The sequence below is a fragment of the Electrophorus electricus genome, chromosome 10, assembly GCF_013358815.1.
Source record: "Electrophorus electricus isolate fEleEle1 chromosome 10, fEleEle1.pri, whole genome shotgun sequence".
Classification (NCBI taxonomy): Eukaryota; Metazoa; Chordata; class Actinopteri; order Gymnotiformes; family Gymnotidae; genus Electrophorus; species Electrophorus electricus.
In genome coordinates this window covers 4580624-4595061 of record NC_049544.1, presented here as the reverse complement: position 1 = coordinate 4595061, position 14438 = coordinate 4580624, and the positions used below count along the sequence as shown (strand labels likewise).

General features: G+C 39.1%; 2 protein-coding genes and 1 pseudogene across 6 annotated transcripts; all 3 read left to right on the top strand.

The window, feature by feature from the left end:
* The first annotated feature begins 1245 nt into the window (after window positions 1-1245).
* Window positions 1246-4081, top strand: LOC118242127 (uncharacterized protein C8orf88-like). Its single transcript, XM_035530522.1, has 7 exons — window positions 1246-1289; window positions 2185-2258; window positions 2382-2434; window positions 2539-2614; window positions 3089-3195; window positions 3370-3416; window positions 3981-4081. The coding sequence occupies exons 1-7, from the start codon at window positions 1246-1248 to the stop codon at window positions 4033-4035; spliced, it is 456 nt and encodes a 151-aa protein (XP_035386415.1). The 3' UTR covers window positions 4036-4081.
* A 649-nt stretch (window positions 4082-4730) lies between these two features.
* On the top strand, window positions 4731-8260 carry LOC118242124 (uridine phosphorylase 1-like). 5 transcript variants are annotated; one of them, XM_035530512.1, is made up of 9 exons: window positions 4731-4849; window positions 5097-5178; window positions 5374-5393; window positions 5525-5636; window positions 5830-5988; window positions 6190-6304; window positions 6520-6729; window positions 6947-7093; window positions 7441-8260. In XM_035530512.1, the coding sequence occupies exons 2-9, from the start codon at window positions 5170-5172 to the stop codon at window positions 7587-7589; spliced, it is 921 nt and encodes a 306-aa protein (XP_035386405.1). In that variant the 5' UTR covers window positions 4731-4849; window positions 5097-5169; the 3' UTR covers window positions 7590-8260. The 5 variants fall into 5 exon arrangements, with proteins under 5 accessions (XP_035386405.1, XP_035386404.1, XP_035386402.1 ...); XM_035530511.1 differs by having other exon boundaries at window positions 4731-4853; XM_035530509.1 differs by lacking the exon at window positions 5374-5393.
* A 1856-nt stretch (window positions 8261-10116) lies between these two features.
* On the top strand, window positions 10117-11987 carry LOC118242138 (annotated as a pseudogene).
* The last annotated feature ends 2451 nt before the right edge of the window (window positions 11988-14438 follow it).

Below are 14438 nucleotides of genomic sequence, written 5' to 3'. Positions count from 1 at the left end.
ACAGCCACCCTAGGCGTATCCCAGGAAACAAGTATCAACTAATCCACATCTGTTAACATCTGTGGACACGTATCTGTCGTTTATCTGTTACAAAAATCGAGACGCGGTTGGTGCTTAATTTTAACAGTACTTTTGACACACGTGTTGACATACGACATAACCATATGGTAATAAGGGCATCGTTGTTTAAATGGGTTTTTGCTATAGCATATTTTTAGTAACCTAATGTTTGTTCCCCTGCAGTATAGAATTTATCCACGAACACATTAATCACCTCAGTGTGTTCAGTGTCACTTCCAGAAGCAGTTTTGAACTATGTAGTCAGCCGCGCAACATTGGAGACGTTCTACACGTTTCAGAACTCAGCGTCCCTCCTCTGTGAGTTTGCTTGGTCTACTTGCTTGGTTCATGTCCTGTTGTTGCTCCTAAATGCTTTAATTTCACAATAATAGCACTTCACGTTGACCGGGGCATACCTGGCAGGGCAGAAATTTCATGAATTGACTTGTGGCAAAACTGGTATCCAATGACAGTGCCACCATTAAAAGTAACTGGCAGTATAATGGGTAGCTCTTCAGTGCCAGTTTGTCTATGGAGATTGTACTGGTATGTCCTTGATTTTATACACTTATTAGCAATGAGCTTTGCTGAAAAACCTTAACTAAATAATTTGACATTGGTATAAAAGAAAACATCTTCATGAACTACCCCATGGGTAACCAACAGTGACCTTCGAAATGACTAGAATTACATATGTCCGGAGACTACGGTGGTTTTGAACACTTGTGCCAGTCTAATTAGAAGGTGTTCAGTACCCTCTAAACCTCTAGCTGTGACATGAATAAACTGGTGATGAGGATCTGGTGAGGTTGTGCCGGCGAAGGCGGCAGTTGTAGTCACGGACTGAGGGCGGTTGCGTGACATTATCTTACCTAATATTAGCAATGCTGCAGATCATAAGATTATAAGATTGCAAACCTGAATACAAAACATCAGGTTTACAGTTGGGTTAAACGCCGTATTCATAGAGAAATATAACGAGCGTATAAATGCGTATTTATTTATGCGTGTTATTAATGCCGAGCATAGTGAATTAAAAAAAATCAATTTCTTCATTGAAAATGGCATTAAAATTAATAAAACATCAAATGGATAAAACACCAAATGGTTTGTTTCATCATTTAGTAATGTCACAGTCACATATGTGCTTTTCAGCACATAAAGATGACAGGAGCAGCTAGCGTTATGTCACTTGAGCTTGGTGTTCAAATGGATGGAGCAAATATCGTGTAAGACAGTGCTGAAACTTTAGATATGTCATCTGATTTTAAAGCTAGCGTTTCTATGAAAAGCATGTGGTTCGTGCTTTAGAATTATGGCTTTGGTAACCAGGTTTAAAATGTTTAACTTGTTCAACAAAAAAACATGAGTGTGAGCTAGCTGGATGCCACTGATCGACTGTTGGTTTGATAGCGAGCTGAATGTTACTTTCGCTACAGCTTATGCTACTTGGCAAAAACAATGTAGTTAATTTGGATCGTTTTCTGCAGCATTTAGTTAATCAGCTAACCTAGCTATGTTGGCTAGCCACATGGTTACCTAGCATACATCGAATATGTTTCTTAACGTACTCTTGAGTGTGTTTTGCGACGTAGCGCTAGCTAGCTCCGCTAAATCGTTGTATTCGGTTTCATTTTAGCTAGCTAAAAACAATAACAAAAAGCATTCTTATCAGAAATGTCAGTTGTTAATGATTGCAGCTTCTCAAGGTGTAGTAAGTTAGTTAGCTAGGTTAGCTGGCTTATTTAATTGTGATTAGGCGAAATCACCTTATTGGTTTCAAAGACCGATTTGTTTAATTTCGGAATTTTAATAACCATCATACGAATTGAAGGCATCTCGCCTTAACTCAGTAGAAATCACTGTTGATTATTTGGATAGCTAGCCATCCAAGCTGCGCGTTAACGTTTGTAGCTGCTTGTCAAACGTTTTAATATTAAGTATAGTTTTGTTGCATGCTTAATTGTATTAGGGTGACACGACGGACATGGATGATTACTACAGTGTGTGTTGTGTGCTTTGTAGCTAGCTAGCTAACAAAACTACGATAATGAGAACTGCGATCATGAAATAAAGTTGTTGGCTGGTGGCATGGATTTGACACAAACGTCGTTTCATGTGAAGGATGGGGGTGTCGAGGAGGAGGATCCGAAACCTGCAGCCGGCTAGGCCGCTGCGTCGTTTGAACATAAATCAAGGTAGGTTAATAAGCCAGGCGGCAGGACGTGCACGCAAAGTATATTTTAGTACCGCGTCAAGAACTGTGATCTGTTCGGCGAGGGGTGAAATAATTTTGGTGTGCTTCATACTGTGATCTATAGAGAAACACAGAGAGGTAGTGGCCGAGCGATCGGACAAGACGACGGACACACCAGTAAGGCGATATAATTTAGTACAGCACACTGAAGTGCCACACTTTCGTCTGTTATACCTGCTTATCATCCCTTCTCAGAACTCTTTTTTTATTATTGTGGACAGACCAACACCATTAGTGAGAAGCAGTTTTATGAAATCCTTAAACCTCAAAGCCAATGTCAATCACTTGCCAAGACAGGTAGGTATCACTTTGGATATTCAGTTATAATTATCATTATCACAAAGAGACTATATTTGGTTGTCAGACTTGCACTGTTTATAAATCAGTCAACATAGTAGTTTTAATACAACACTTATTTGCTGTTGAGAAGTTTCATCTGTCCATTTTTGGATTATTTTGGCCTTAAATTATTTAGTAATCAGCAGGATGGGGAACCTAAGAAAACAGAAGCTGATGGAGGCATCCACAAACAGTGAAACATTAAATCAAAAGGGAATTTTGAAGACTTCTTTGTAGAGTGTTTGGCTAAGTCTCAAAAATTGCAAACGGTCAACTGTGCAGTAGCAGTAAAAACTGCAGTACAATTGCTTTGGAAGTGTTTAGAAATGTAGCTAATTTTCATTAATTTATGTCTCTCTGAGGGGGGGGGGGGGGTGGGGGTCAGGAGGGAAGTGAAGGGAAATAACATTACAATGTTTTTGCTCCTAATAGAAAGAATATCATACAGTAGGGACTTGCTGATCAGGTTGGCAAGCTCACCAATGGCAAAGAAAAAACCTGACTTCCTACCAGACCACCCAGTAGATCTAGAAAAGCCAGTAAGGTTATTTTTTATCACCAATCACCATTATGTAAATGAATACATACTGTGCTGGTCCTGATAAACTGGTATATTTCTAATATATTTCCTTTATACATTGTAATCAAACCATCTGTGTATGCAATGTAATGTTCCTCCCATATAAACTACATTTTACTGTTCTGTTTCACAGAGGCACCAAGATGTGTTTCTGAACAACTTTAACAATAACCTGGACATGTAAGTGGAAAGAATAAACAGCTTTTGTTGTTTTAGTGTCATCACGAGAGCGAGAGAAGTGTAAATAGCTGTTGGAGACTGTGGTTTTTATTTTATTTTTAATTTATTTATTTTTGTTAAAGACAGGGCGCTGAAGGTGGTTTTTGTCTGCGGTTACTAGCCCACTCCAAACAGTGATATTCACTTGTTCCTCAACATTCTTTCTGCTAGTTGTGAAGTGAGTGTGATTATCTGGTCTGCGGTCTTTGTGCTTGTTGACTTTGAGTTGTATTTTATGTTTGCACATTCCAAGCTCCAGATCATTTCTTCTTCAGGCAAACCAAACCAATTGTACTTGACAGGCAGTATCAGCTGAATGTTGATGTAAAGCAATGTGTGATCATGTGGTTCACAGGAGCATGTTTTAATTTAAATGAATATGTGCAGACTTCTTTAATTGACATTAAATGTTATCATTTAGTCAAATTTTTTTTTTTACCTTTGCCTTATTTAACTGCTTTTGCTTACACTACAAATAATACACGAATGTGTTTGTTTTTGTATGTCTAACACTGCCTGATCAAGGATTCTTCACACACTGGCATTTCAGCAGATTGGTCCACCTCTGGGTTTAAAATGAAAAGCAAAGAAGATTATAATTTCAGTAATTAAATCATTGTTTTATCTTGAAAGTCTTTATTTGTTCTTCTTTGAGTAATGTGCGTTATTTGTATGTATTTGTGGATGTATGTTTCTCAGTGTCTCATTAGGGCTTTTGGAACAAACTTGAAATGACAAGTTCAAAATGCCTTACACAAACAGTTGAGAAATTTAATTTCACTTTTACTTGTGAAATTCCACTTGGTTATAAAGCGAAGAATCAAGTTAGTGTGACAGTTTCACAACCTTTGTAGTTTCAACAGAATTATTTACTGTGGTTGACTTAACAGTACTGTAATGCATATTTCGTACACACGTTTTATTTGGTTCTTTCTTTTTGTCATTTCAAGCATCTTATACCACTGCAACGCTATAACTAATTCACTGTCATTTTTGTTACCTTGTCTTTGTTTCACAGACAGTTATGTAATTCGACTGCAAATATTGTAAGTGCTAAGTGATATCTTGATAATCCAATCTTGAGGTCACAGCATTTCAGGCCTTGGTGAGTTCTCTGATTTCTCGTGGATGGCTGTAATGACATATTTAGTGTACCATGTGTGGCCGTAATGACATATTTACTGTACCATGTATGGCGCTGGCCGCGCAGAACACGCTTGCCACGTAGACTTCCTTCATGCTCGTGTAGCAGCGTCACATCTTCCAGTGACCCAGCCGGATGTCGAAGCTTAAAGCTGCAAAATCCCCCAGTCCAGGTTTTCAGTCCATTTAAAAGATCGCTCATAGCGACGTGGTTGGAGGAAGGAGCATCGGCTTGAGGAAACTAACCTAAGGCAGGTATGCGGGCGAATTCCATTGGTGGGGTTGCGTGAGGTAAAGGATTTTTAACCCGTGTAGGTGAATATGAATTTGTTACCGTCTATTCGACCGGATCGTATAAATGTTTTTTGTTTTTTTTTTTTGGGGGGGGGGGGGGGGGGGGTTTAGTGAAAGAATATAAAAGAAAAATAATTTGGTTGCTGCTAGCATTAAACAGTTTTATGTTGACATGCTATAAAGGTCTAAAACGCTGTGTTGCAGAGTATTGTCCCAGAGTATTTAACGGCACAAACAAAATGGCATCGGGATTTGCTGATGAGAAAAATGGAAAAAAATGCGGAAGGTAGACAACATCATTTTTCAAACATACAAATTTACTCAAAGTAAACAATTTAAAAGTACATTTGGTTATTGTACATTTGGTTATTGTGGTAACCTGTGGTAACCGCCATTTCACTGCACGTTATACTGTGTATGACTATGTATGTGACAAATAAACCGAACTTGAACTTGAACCTTGGAACCGGGAACGACCAAGAGCACAACATTTAGCTTCCTGTAAGTTTTTATGATTTGGTCACAACACGCCCATATCTAGCTCCACTTCGCAATTAAAGTTGCTTACAAACGTCTTATTAACCATGGCTGTTACAACGTCTATTTGCTAAGGGTTTGTTTGTTTATATAAGGTCCCCATTTGTTAACAATCCACATTTGGACTCCATGAAAGAAGATATTCTGTACCATTTCAATCTGAATACCGGCACGCTTAATTTTCCTGCAAAGTTCGGAGATGTCAAAGTAAGTTTTATATCGTTTATCGGTCAGATCGATATGTTTTTGAATTGTGACATGTGCTACCACAGCGCCATAGTTTGTTATCAAGTATAATTACCCGCTTAATGTTTGTCAATGTTGAGCTGAATATACTGATCATTTAACTGAGATGACCTTATGCATCACAGCCAAACTGTTTTTCGTGTTTATTTCCTAGTTTGTGTGTGTTGGGGGTAGTCCATGGAGGATGAAGTCTTTCGCTGAGTACATTGCTGGAGAGCTGGGTCTTGCAGTTCCAAACGCAGAGTACCCAAACATCTGTGAGAGCACAGATCGATATGCCATGTACAAAGTAGGACCTGTCCTGTCTGTTAGTGTAAGTCATTACCATCAACATTAAAAACTCTACAAACAAATTTGATGCCTTGAACAAGCTGTGTGTGTGAGAGTTTTTTGGGGGTTTTTTTGAGGGTTGAATACTTTTTTAAAAGAAAGCTCTGTGTATGGCAGCTTCACTACATCCTAAGGTGCATTGTAGGTGTACTGTGTTTGACAGTGAAATGTCTCTGTGTTTTAGCATGGCATGGGCATCCCCTCAATTTCGATAATGTTACATGAGCTCATCAAGCTCCTCTACCATGCACGCTGCACTGATGTTACAATAGTGCGCCTCGGAACCTCTGGTGGAATAGGTACTCTTGACCTTAACACATCTACTTTTTTAATAAAGAATTAACAGACATGGCAACATCTGTTACTTGTTCTCCCCCAACATAGACTACCCGTGGTATTTAACATTAAAGTGCATATAATTATAGACGAGGCAGCTTCTAGTGCAGGACATTGTGGCTAGGACAAGTGACTTGTAAATAAGTGCAAATCAAAGGCATATCCATCTTTTTGTCAGGTTTACATCCAGGCACAGTGGTGATCACCAAGCAGCCAATGGATGCCACATTCTTGCCCCGCTTCGAGCAAGTCATCCTGGGCAAGTCAGTGGTGAGAAGCACCGAACTGGATGGAGATCTTGCAGAGGAGCTGCTACAGTGCGGCAAAGATCTAGCAGAGTTCGACACGGTCATTGCTAACACAATGTGCACGCTGGACTTCTACGAAGGTATTAGTCTCACTCATGACCCACATGGGACAATAAAGTTCTAGTTTTAATGTAATCATCACTGAAGCTGTTGGTATACTCCAAGAACTGAGAAACATTTTTTGTGAGTAGTGAAGATGTGTTTTGTCTTCACCCTCTTTACATTAATTGCAGCACAACTGCATTCTTGCAATGTGAACACCCACCACCATATTGTTGGGCCTGGCATATGTTTTAGGTCAAGCTCGTTTGGACGGGGCTTTCTGTTCTTACACCGAGGAGGACAAGCAAAACTACCTGGCCAAGGCCTATGCAGCAGGAGTGCGCAACATTGAGATGGAGTCTTCTGTTTTTGCTGCCATGTGCAAACTGAGTAACCTACGAGGTAGAGAATGTCTGTGTTAGAGAGGCAGACATAGAGTTTGCCTCTCTGGAGTGCATCTGCGAATAGTCACATGTGTTAGACAGCTCATCACCATATCAGTAGAAGTCAGTCTTACACACTTTTTTAAAAAGTAAGGGTTCTTAAGGGAGATATGGCATTTTGGATGCAGCTTTCTTATTATGTAAGACCCATTTGGAATTTTAAATGTGGTAGTATTACTCTAGTGGTGTCACAGTAATAAAGTACCTAATATCCATGCGTGTATAGCACAGATTTATGTGTTAAAGCAAAAAAAAATTTGCACACTCATAATTTTGTGAAAGCTCATTTTGGCATCTCTTTTCCAGCGGCAGTGGTTTGTGTGACACTGCTGGACCGGCAGAAAGGAGACCAGCTCAGCAGTTCTCATGATGTCCTGCACAGCTACCAACAACGGCCACAGATCCTAGTTGGACATTACATCAAAAAGAAGCTTAATGCTTCCAAGAAAAGTTAGGCTTCATATTTATGAATGTGGAATGTATGTGAAGCCAAAACCTCAGTGTAATTTCATTATTTTGTAATGTTTGATTTAACCTCTGCAGCTAGTCTTAGTCATGTACTGCTTATGCACGCATTTGAACATAGTTAAAATTTGGAAACGGAAAGGAACATTTTTTAAATCTTGTTTTTATACTGCTTATTTGAAATAACTTTAAAAAAATATATTTTTAGAGGGATGAAGGGTTTTGCTCACTGTTTTGCATTTCGTCTGTCAATGTGTCAGTGTTCCTAACAACTCTATTAAGGTATAAAGATTTAAAACCACCTGTCTACAGTTCATAACCCTCACTCTAACACATCCAGAAACAAACATTCTTTTGTTTCTTTTCAGTGTGGTCAATGCATGACTATGCAGTGAACTGTTAACCATGCTTGAGAGTTTGTTCTTAAGGAAAGGAGGATATTAAGGCTGCATGGCTTTGTTTTTTGACTTCTATTAGCGACCCTTGCAGGACCTGTTGGCAAGCTTTAACATTCTTTATGAAACTCTGCTGATAACATAGCTGTAAGCAGTGTTACAGTTCCAGTGTTACAGTTTGAACTTCATTCAAACTTAGCTCCTGAGGGGGTCCACCCTCTTCATTCATTGCAATACTCTTCATGCAAACCTTTCACCAAAAGACAGGCAAGCTTATGACTTATCCCAGCCTTTTTAGTACTGTGGGCACATGCAAATAGACTGGAAAGGATGCCTCCATTGCAGAGGAGTTTCCTGATTAGTTAACACACCTGATCATTTTTGGTTAATTTGGTTACGTGGCTTTATTTTCTTCTCTGAGCAACTATTTTAGTCATAGCTGTCAGGATTTAAAGACAATTTTGCCAAAGTTTTAAAGACAAAAATGGAAATATTAAAACATAGATGGGACCATAATGGAGGAAGACCAGCAAGTATTCTCTAGTATTGATATTGTTATAAGAGCACGTTCAGTGTGTCCAATGTTTATCAAAAATAAATAAATAAATACTGAAAAATGTCTTTGAATGGTTTGTGGGTCCATAGGATCATAAAGCGGCTTTCTACTTAAAATCCACTTGGCACTTATAGTGCTTCTTTGAGCAAGATGTATATAAATTTTATTGGCAGCATAGCTGCCATTTTCATTTTACAAATATTAAAGTATAATGATTAGGAAAACCATTGTGCTAAGTAATGCATTCCTTTAGAATTGTCAGTTTACAGATTACAGTTTTAGCAAGTTACAGCCTTTATGAACTAACAATAAGGTATTAATGTATGGGGTAGACGAACTATTTTTGAGTACATATTTTAAGATCTCAAAAAGCCATATTGTGTTTATAAATTATTGTAAAATGTTTTAATTTGATGTTTGTGTTTGCTGTAAACTAGATTTTTCTTTCTCTTGACCGTGCTGTGTAGGCTGCTAGCAAGCTAACGTTGGCTAACTTAGTGGCTGCGTAGCTTGCGGGAGTTTTGTTTCACGATATAAATGGTGGGGGTTTGTGATGACTATTGTTCATATAATTAACATTAGAAGTGTTTTCCTTCATCAGTATCACAGACGATTGGATGGATCGATGCAAGTGATTTGACTTGGAACCCACGAAAATGGTCTTTGTGGAGAAGCTGACTTCCGCCGTCGTATTGCTTGCTAACCTAGTTATTTTGAGGTCATTGTTAGCTAGCTAGCTTCCAAAAAACGGCCCTTCAGGTTTCAGATGTGTCCAATATAAGATCTTTTTTATGTGCTTGATTTCTGGTGGAAAGTGCTGCTTGTTGATGATGTCGGGTTTCATCTTAAAAGCCTTTGTTCACCTGGTGGCGTTCTGTTTCGTGTTTTCCGTTATTTTGGACTTCATTTCGTCATCTTTCACGACTGTGGTTGTAGCTGACAGTACAGATATTCGAGTCTGATGTTGGCGTCAAAGGTCGATGTGCTTCTCGATCTGGTCAATGCTTGTGGTGATGTCTTCTGCAAGACATAAAATGACACCCTAAGCTCGTTTGTGAACATATTCTTCATGGAAATTCTGTTGATTCATATGAATTACATTTGTTGTACAAATCGGTTTATTTGCTGATTGTGGACTGGACAGTTCGTGTTTCCAACGGGTTTTTAACGGGAAGCTGCAGGACATTGACGTTAAGTATTCTGGGTACTGTGGTGCATTTTTAATGTTACAGTATGAAGATTCTGACATTGTGGCTGTTCAGAGCATGACTGGGTGGAAACGGACAGCATACAAATTGTTACAAAGTCTGGACAGCACACGCTGCACGGAGTTTTAATTGCAAGCTTCAATTGTTAAGGCAGAGCGTCATAAAAATACATGATCTAGAGAACTGAATGTCAGATGTTAAGTGAGGTGTTGTTGGCATCATCATAGTCCTTGCATTGATGTTAATGCTTACTGCAGGGTCCATTAATAACCATTGGGTTTGGAATTGGAAGACCTTGAACACTGTGACATGGTGGGCCATGGCCATGACAGGGATAACACCATATGTACCCCTTTTGTCTACAGGTGCTGTTGTGTGTACTTCATCATGGCGGTGGTCATCCGCTTACAGGGACTCAGAATCACTGCTGGTTCTGAGGACATTCGCAATTTCTTCACTGGCAATTTCTTCAGAATAGACATGCGAAGAGGAGATCATCAGAACATGGGGAAAAGAACATCCTCACGTTCTTTGAATGATTCTCAAAGTCAGATTGGCGATGGGGCATTGAATGCAGGTGGTCTTTATTTGAACTTGTCTGGAATGCCATTCTCAGCAACGAAGGAGGACGTCCACCTGTTTTTTAACGGTTTGCAAATTGATGACGTAATATTTTTGAGAAACCACCGTGGAATGTTTAATGGGTGTGGTTTGGTCAAATTCGCAACCAGAGAGGATGCCAAAGAAGGACTCAAGAGGGACCGACAATACATTGGTCCACGTTACATCAGAATAATGTGTTGCTCAGAGGATCAGTGGGTGGATGCTGCGGGTTCTATTAGACTAGAAGGTGCCGGTCAGAGAAAATATTTATCAGACCGTGCAAGATCTCGCTCTCCCATTCGATCTCAATCACGATCAAGTTCCCCTTCTGATGACGAGTACTGTGTGCTGTATGAAAACCTCTCGTATTCCATTGAAAAGAGGGACATAAAAGCCATGCTGCATCCTGTTTGTGTGAAGGACGATCAGATCATTATTTTTGTTGATAAGAACAGTGATAGGACCAAATCAGCAGTTGTGGTGTTTAGAAATCTGATGGACTACTGTTCTGGATTAGCTCATCATAAAGAAACATTTTTCCAAAGGACCGTCTATGTTTCTCCTATCTCCAAAGAAAAGATGGTTGCCATATTGGAATCCTCTGCTGATTCAAGAGGAGATAGCAGAAGGTCCAGTAGATCATCTGAACGATCACAAAAAAGTGCTTATGACTCAGAAAGGAGATGCCTGTACGTTCGCAATCTGCCTTTTGATGTCCGTAAAGTAGAGATCATGGATTTCTTTCATGGATTCCAACTCTCAGACAATACGGTTGTCCTGCTTCAGGATGAGAGGGGAGCTGGTCTTGGTGAGGCTTTAGTGATCTTCCCAACAGAAAAAGAGGCTATAACGGCACAGTCACAGGTTTCTTGGATCAGAAGTTATGCTGAAATGCATCACCTTGGCTCAGACGCAAGAATTCAGAAATGAGGTAATAGGCAACATGCCAGAGAGGAATGTTCAGAGGAATAAAACGAAATATGGAAACTCGTCTTTTTTCTCTCGTGCCCGAATGCATGTAGATGATCGTGTAATGGCAGATGGGCCCCACTATGGACGTGGAAACAAAGGTCCTTTCGGTCATCTTGAAAGCCCCGATGCTTATAGACACGGAACACGTGGACCACATTATGAACCACCTGACCAGCAATTTGATGGGCCCACCTGTCTTAAATTGCTCAATCTACCTTCTCAGATAAGGATCGATGAAATCTATGACTTCTGCTATGGGTACAGAGTCATTCCTGGATCAGTCTCATTACAGTGTGATAGAAGTGGAGTGCCTGTTGGTTCTGCAACTGTTGTATTTGAAACCCACAGTGAGGCAGTCACTGCTGTTCAAGAATTAAATGGAAGACCCATTGGTACCAGGAAAATAAAGGTTGTATTTGTGTAGAATTTGGTCCGGGGATTCATTAACACAAAGCAGTTTATAAGGACTCTGTTGATTAAGAAATCTGTTAAGTAATTAATTTTGGTGACACTCATTTTGTTCTTTCTATTTGATTAAAATATAATTTTTGCTGTCTTTCAAATAGGGACATACTGACTATAAAATGTTTTCTGCATTTAGGGTTTATTTTATTTGGAATAACTGATTTTTAAAATTTGGTGAGGATGTTATTGCATTTGCATTTTGCAAAGCAATTTTAGGGTGTTTTAATTATTGTATCTTGCTTTAGGAAGACTCTGTTAACACTCCAACACCCCATTTTTGCTTCTTACTTTTTCCTTCCATCTTTCTCTCCTTTCTCCCATCATCTTCTGATTAAAAGTAACATCCTGGCCAGCGGTCTGTGATTTTGCCTTTTGCACCACACACACACACACACACACACACACACATACACTCACACACACACAATCTGAATATTTACAAAATGATTTTCTGACACAAAAAAGATTAATATAGTCCTGTAACTTGATAAGAAATAAATGGATTAGAACATTCCACATATTTACTGTTGTTATAAGGTAAGGTTTAAACTGTAGTAGGTATTTGTAATATGGATGGAAATGTAGACATTGGAAAAAATGTTAAAATCTATTTTTCTGCCCATAAGGTGGTCACATTGTCCACACTGGAAAGAAAAAACTCTTTTTAATTAGATAAACCTTTTTTTTTTTCCAGCCATTTCACATGAACCATTAATGTATTTGGTGATGCTGATCTTAAAGCCTTATTCCTGATTAAAGGTCGAGCATGTTATCTCCTTTCAAAGCAGTACATATGTATCATATATCTACTTTTAATGTTCTTTGTTTTGTATATGATGTTATATATTTTATGTTATAACAATGCATTGCAATAACTGAAATAATACAGTTATTGCAATGCATTGTAATACAACCACACTGTACTTGAGAATATGGTCATATGCAGGTGTTTCTAATCTGGAAACAGCTATTTACAAGCATTGGCTAATTAATGTTATTATGACAGACAGCTGCAGTAAATCTTTCACGTTATTTAGAGCAGTAATAGATGAAAAAAGCATTTTTTTAGACATTATTAAAATATCTGCTATCAGAACTCAGCATATTCTATTTTACAACTTAAATCTCAATTATTCAGCTTTGCTTTTTATAAGCCCATTAAGTGTCCTAAATCGTACACTCACCTCCAATTCATCAGAAGCATCAGGCTAGATATACAGTTACGAGTCTATAGCTTTGTTACGCATATTTGGCTGGACAGTTTTGAGTGGCAGTTCACTCTAAACTCAGCAGCGAGGCTGACTCGTGTAAAAATGGCAACAACTATTATGCGACAAACTACCAGCTCAGAACGCACAATCATGCCAGTACCTCAGTGTTGATTAAATGTTTGGCTACCAAAGTCATATCCAAGAATTCAGTAATGAGGTTCTAGGTAACATACCGGAGAGGAATATAGCATATGCCTATAATATAACATATCATTCAGAGAAATATAGCAAAGCATGGAAACTCATCCGTTTCCTCTCGTGACTGTAAAATGTAACACATGACAAAGATGTAAATGACTGAATTAATGTAAGTGATCGTGATGTGATCCAGTGCGTAAAGGGACCGCTGATCAACATGGTAGTTGGTGAACTGCGGCGTGTAGCCTAGTTCAAATGACGGCACACCGTAGCTGATTTTAATTAAGTGGCTAGTGCACGTAAGTAGTCTGGCTGACAGCCACCCTGGGCGTATCCCAGGAAGCAAGTATCAACTAATCCACATCTGTTAACATCTGTGGACACGTATCTGTCGTTTATCTGTTACAAAAATCGAGACGCGGTTGGTGCTTAATTTTAACAGTACTTTTGACACACGTGTTGACATACGACATAACCATGTGGTATTAAGGGCATCGTTGTTTAAATGGGTTTTTGCTATAGCATATTTTTAGTAACCTAATGTTTGTTCCCCTGCAGTATAGAATTTATCCACGAACACATTAATCACCTCAGTGTGTTCAGTGTCACTTCCAGAAGCAGTTTTGAACTATGTAGTCAGCCGCGCAACACTGGAGACGTTCTACACGTTTCAGAACTCAGCGTCCCTCCTCTGTGAGTTTGCTTGGTCTACTTGCTTGGTTCATGTCCTGTTGTTGCTCCTAAATGCTTTAATTTCACAATAATAGCACTTCACGTTGACCGGGGCATACCTGGCAGGGCAGAAATTTCATGAATTGACTTGTGGCAAAACTGGTATCCAATGACAGTGCCACCATTAAAAGTAACTGGCAGTATAATGGGTAGCTCTTCAGTGCCAGTTTGTCTATGGAGATTGTACTGGTATGTCCTTGATTTTATACACTTATTAGCAATGAGCTTTGCTGAAAAACCTTAACTAAATAATTTGACATTGGTATAAAAGAAAACATCTTCATGAACTACCCATGGGTAACCAATAGTGACCTTCTAAATGACTAGAATTACATATGTCCGGAGACTACGGTGGTTTTGAGCACTTGTGCCAGTCTAATTAGAAGGTGTTCAGTACCCTCTAAACCTCTAGCTGTGACATGAATAAACTGGTGATGAGGATCTGGTGAGGTTGTGCCGGGGAAGGCGGCAGTTGTAGTCACGGACTGAGGGCGGTTGC

What these genes read in the sequence shown, in the direction of transcription:
- LOC118242127 (XM_035530522.1), top strand. Translation starts at nt 1,246, where the DNA reads ATGTCACTTGAGCTTGGTGTTCAAATGGATGGAGCAAATATCGT. An exon ending in CAGTAGATCTAGAAAAGCCA is followed by an intron (nt 3,196 to 3,369) that starts GTAAGGTTATTT and finishes TCTGTTTCACAG; the next exon opens with AGGCACCAAGATGTGTTTCT. An exon ending in TTTAACAATAACCTGGACAT is followed by an intron (nt 3,417 to 3,980) that starts GTAAGTGGAAAG and finishes TGCCTGATCAAG; the next exon opens with GATTCTTCACACACTGGCAT.
- LOC118242124 (XM_035530509.1), top strand. Translation starts at nt 5,132, where the DNA reads ATGGCATCGGGATTTGCTGATGAGAAAAATGGAAAAAAATGCGGAAG. An exon ending in AATGGAAAAAAATGCGGAAG is followed by an intron (nt 5,179 to 5,524) that starts GTAGACAACATC and finishes TGTTTATATAAG; the next exon opens with GTCCCCATTTGTTAACAATC. An exon ending in CGGAACCTCTGGTGGAATAG is followed by an intron (nt 6,305 to 6,519) that starts GTACTCTTGACC and finishes TCTTTTTGTCAG; the next exon opens with GTTTACATCCAGGCACAGTG.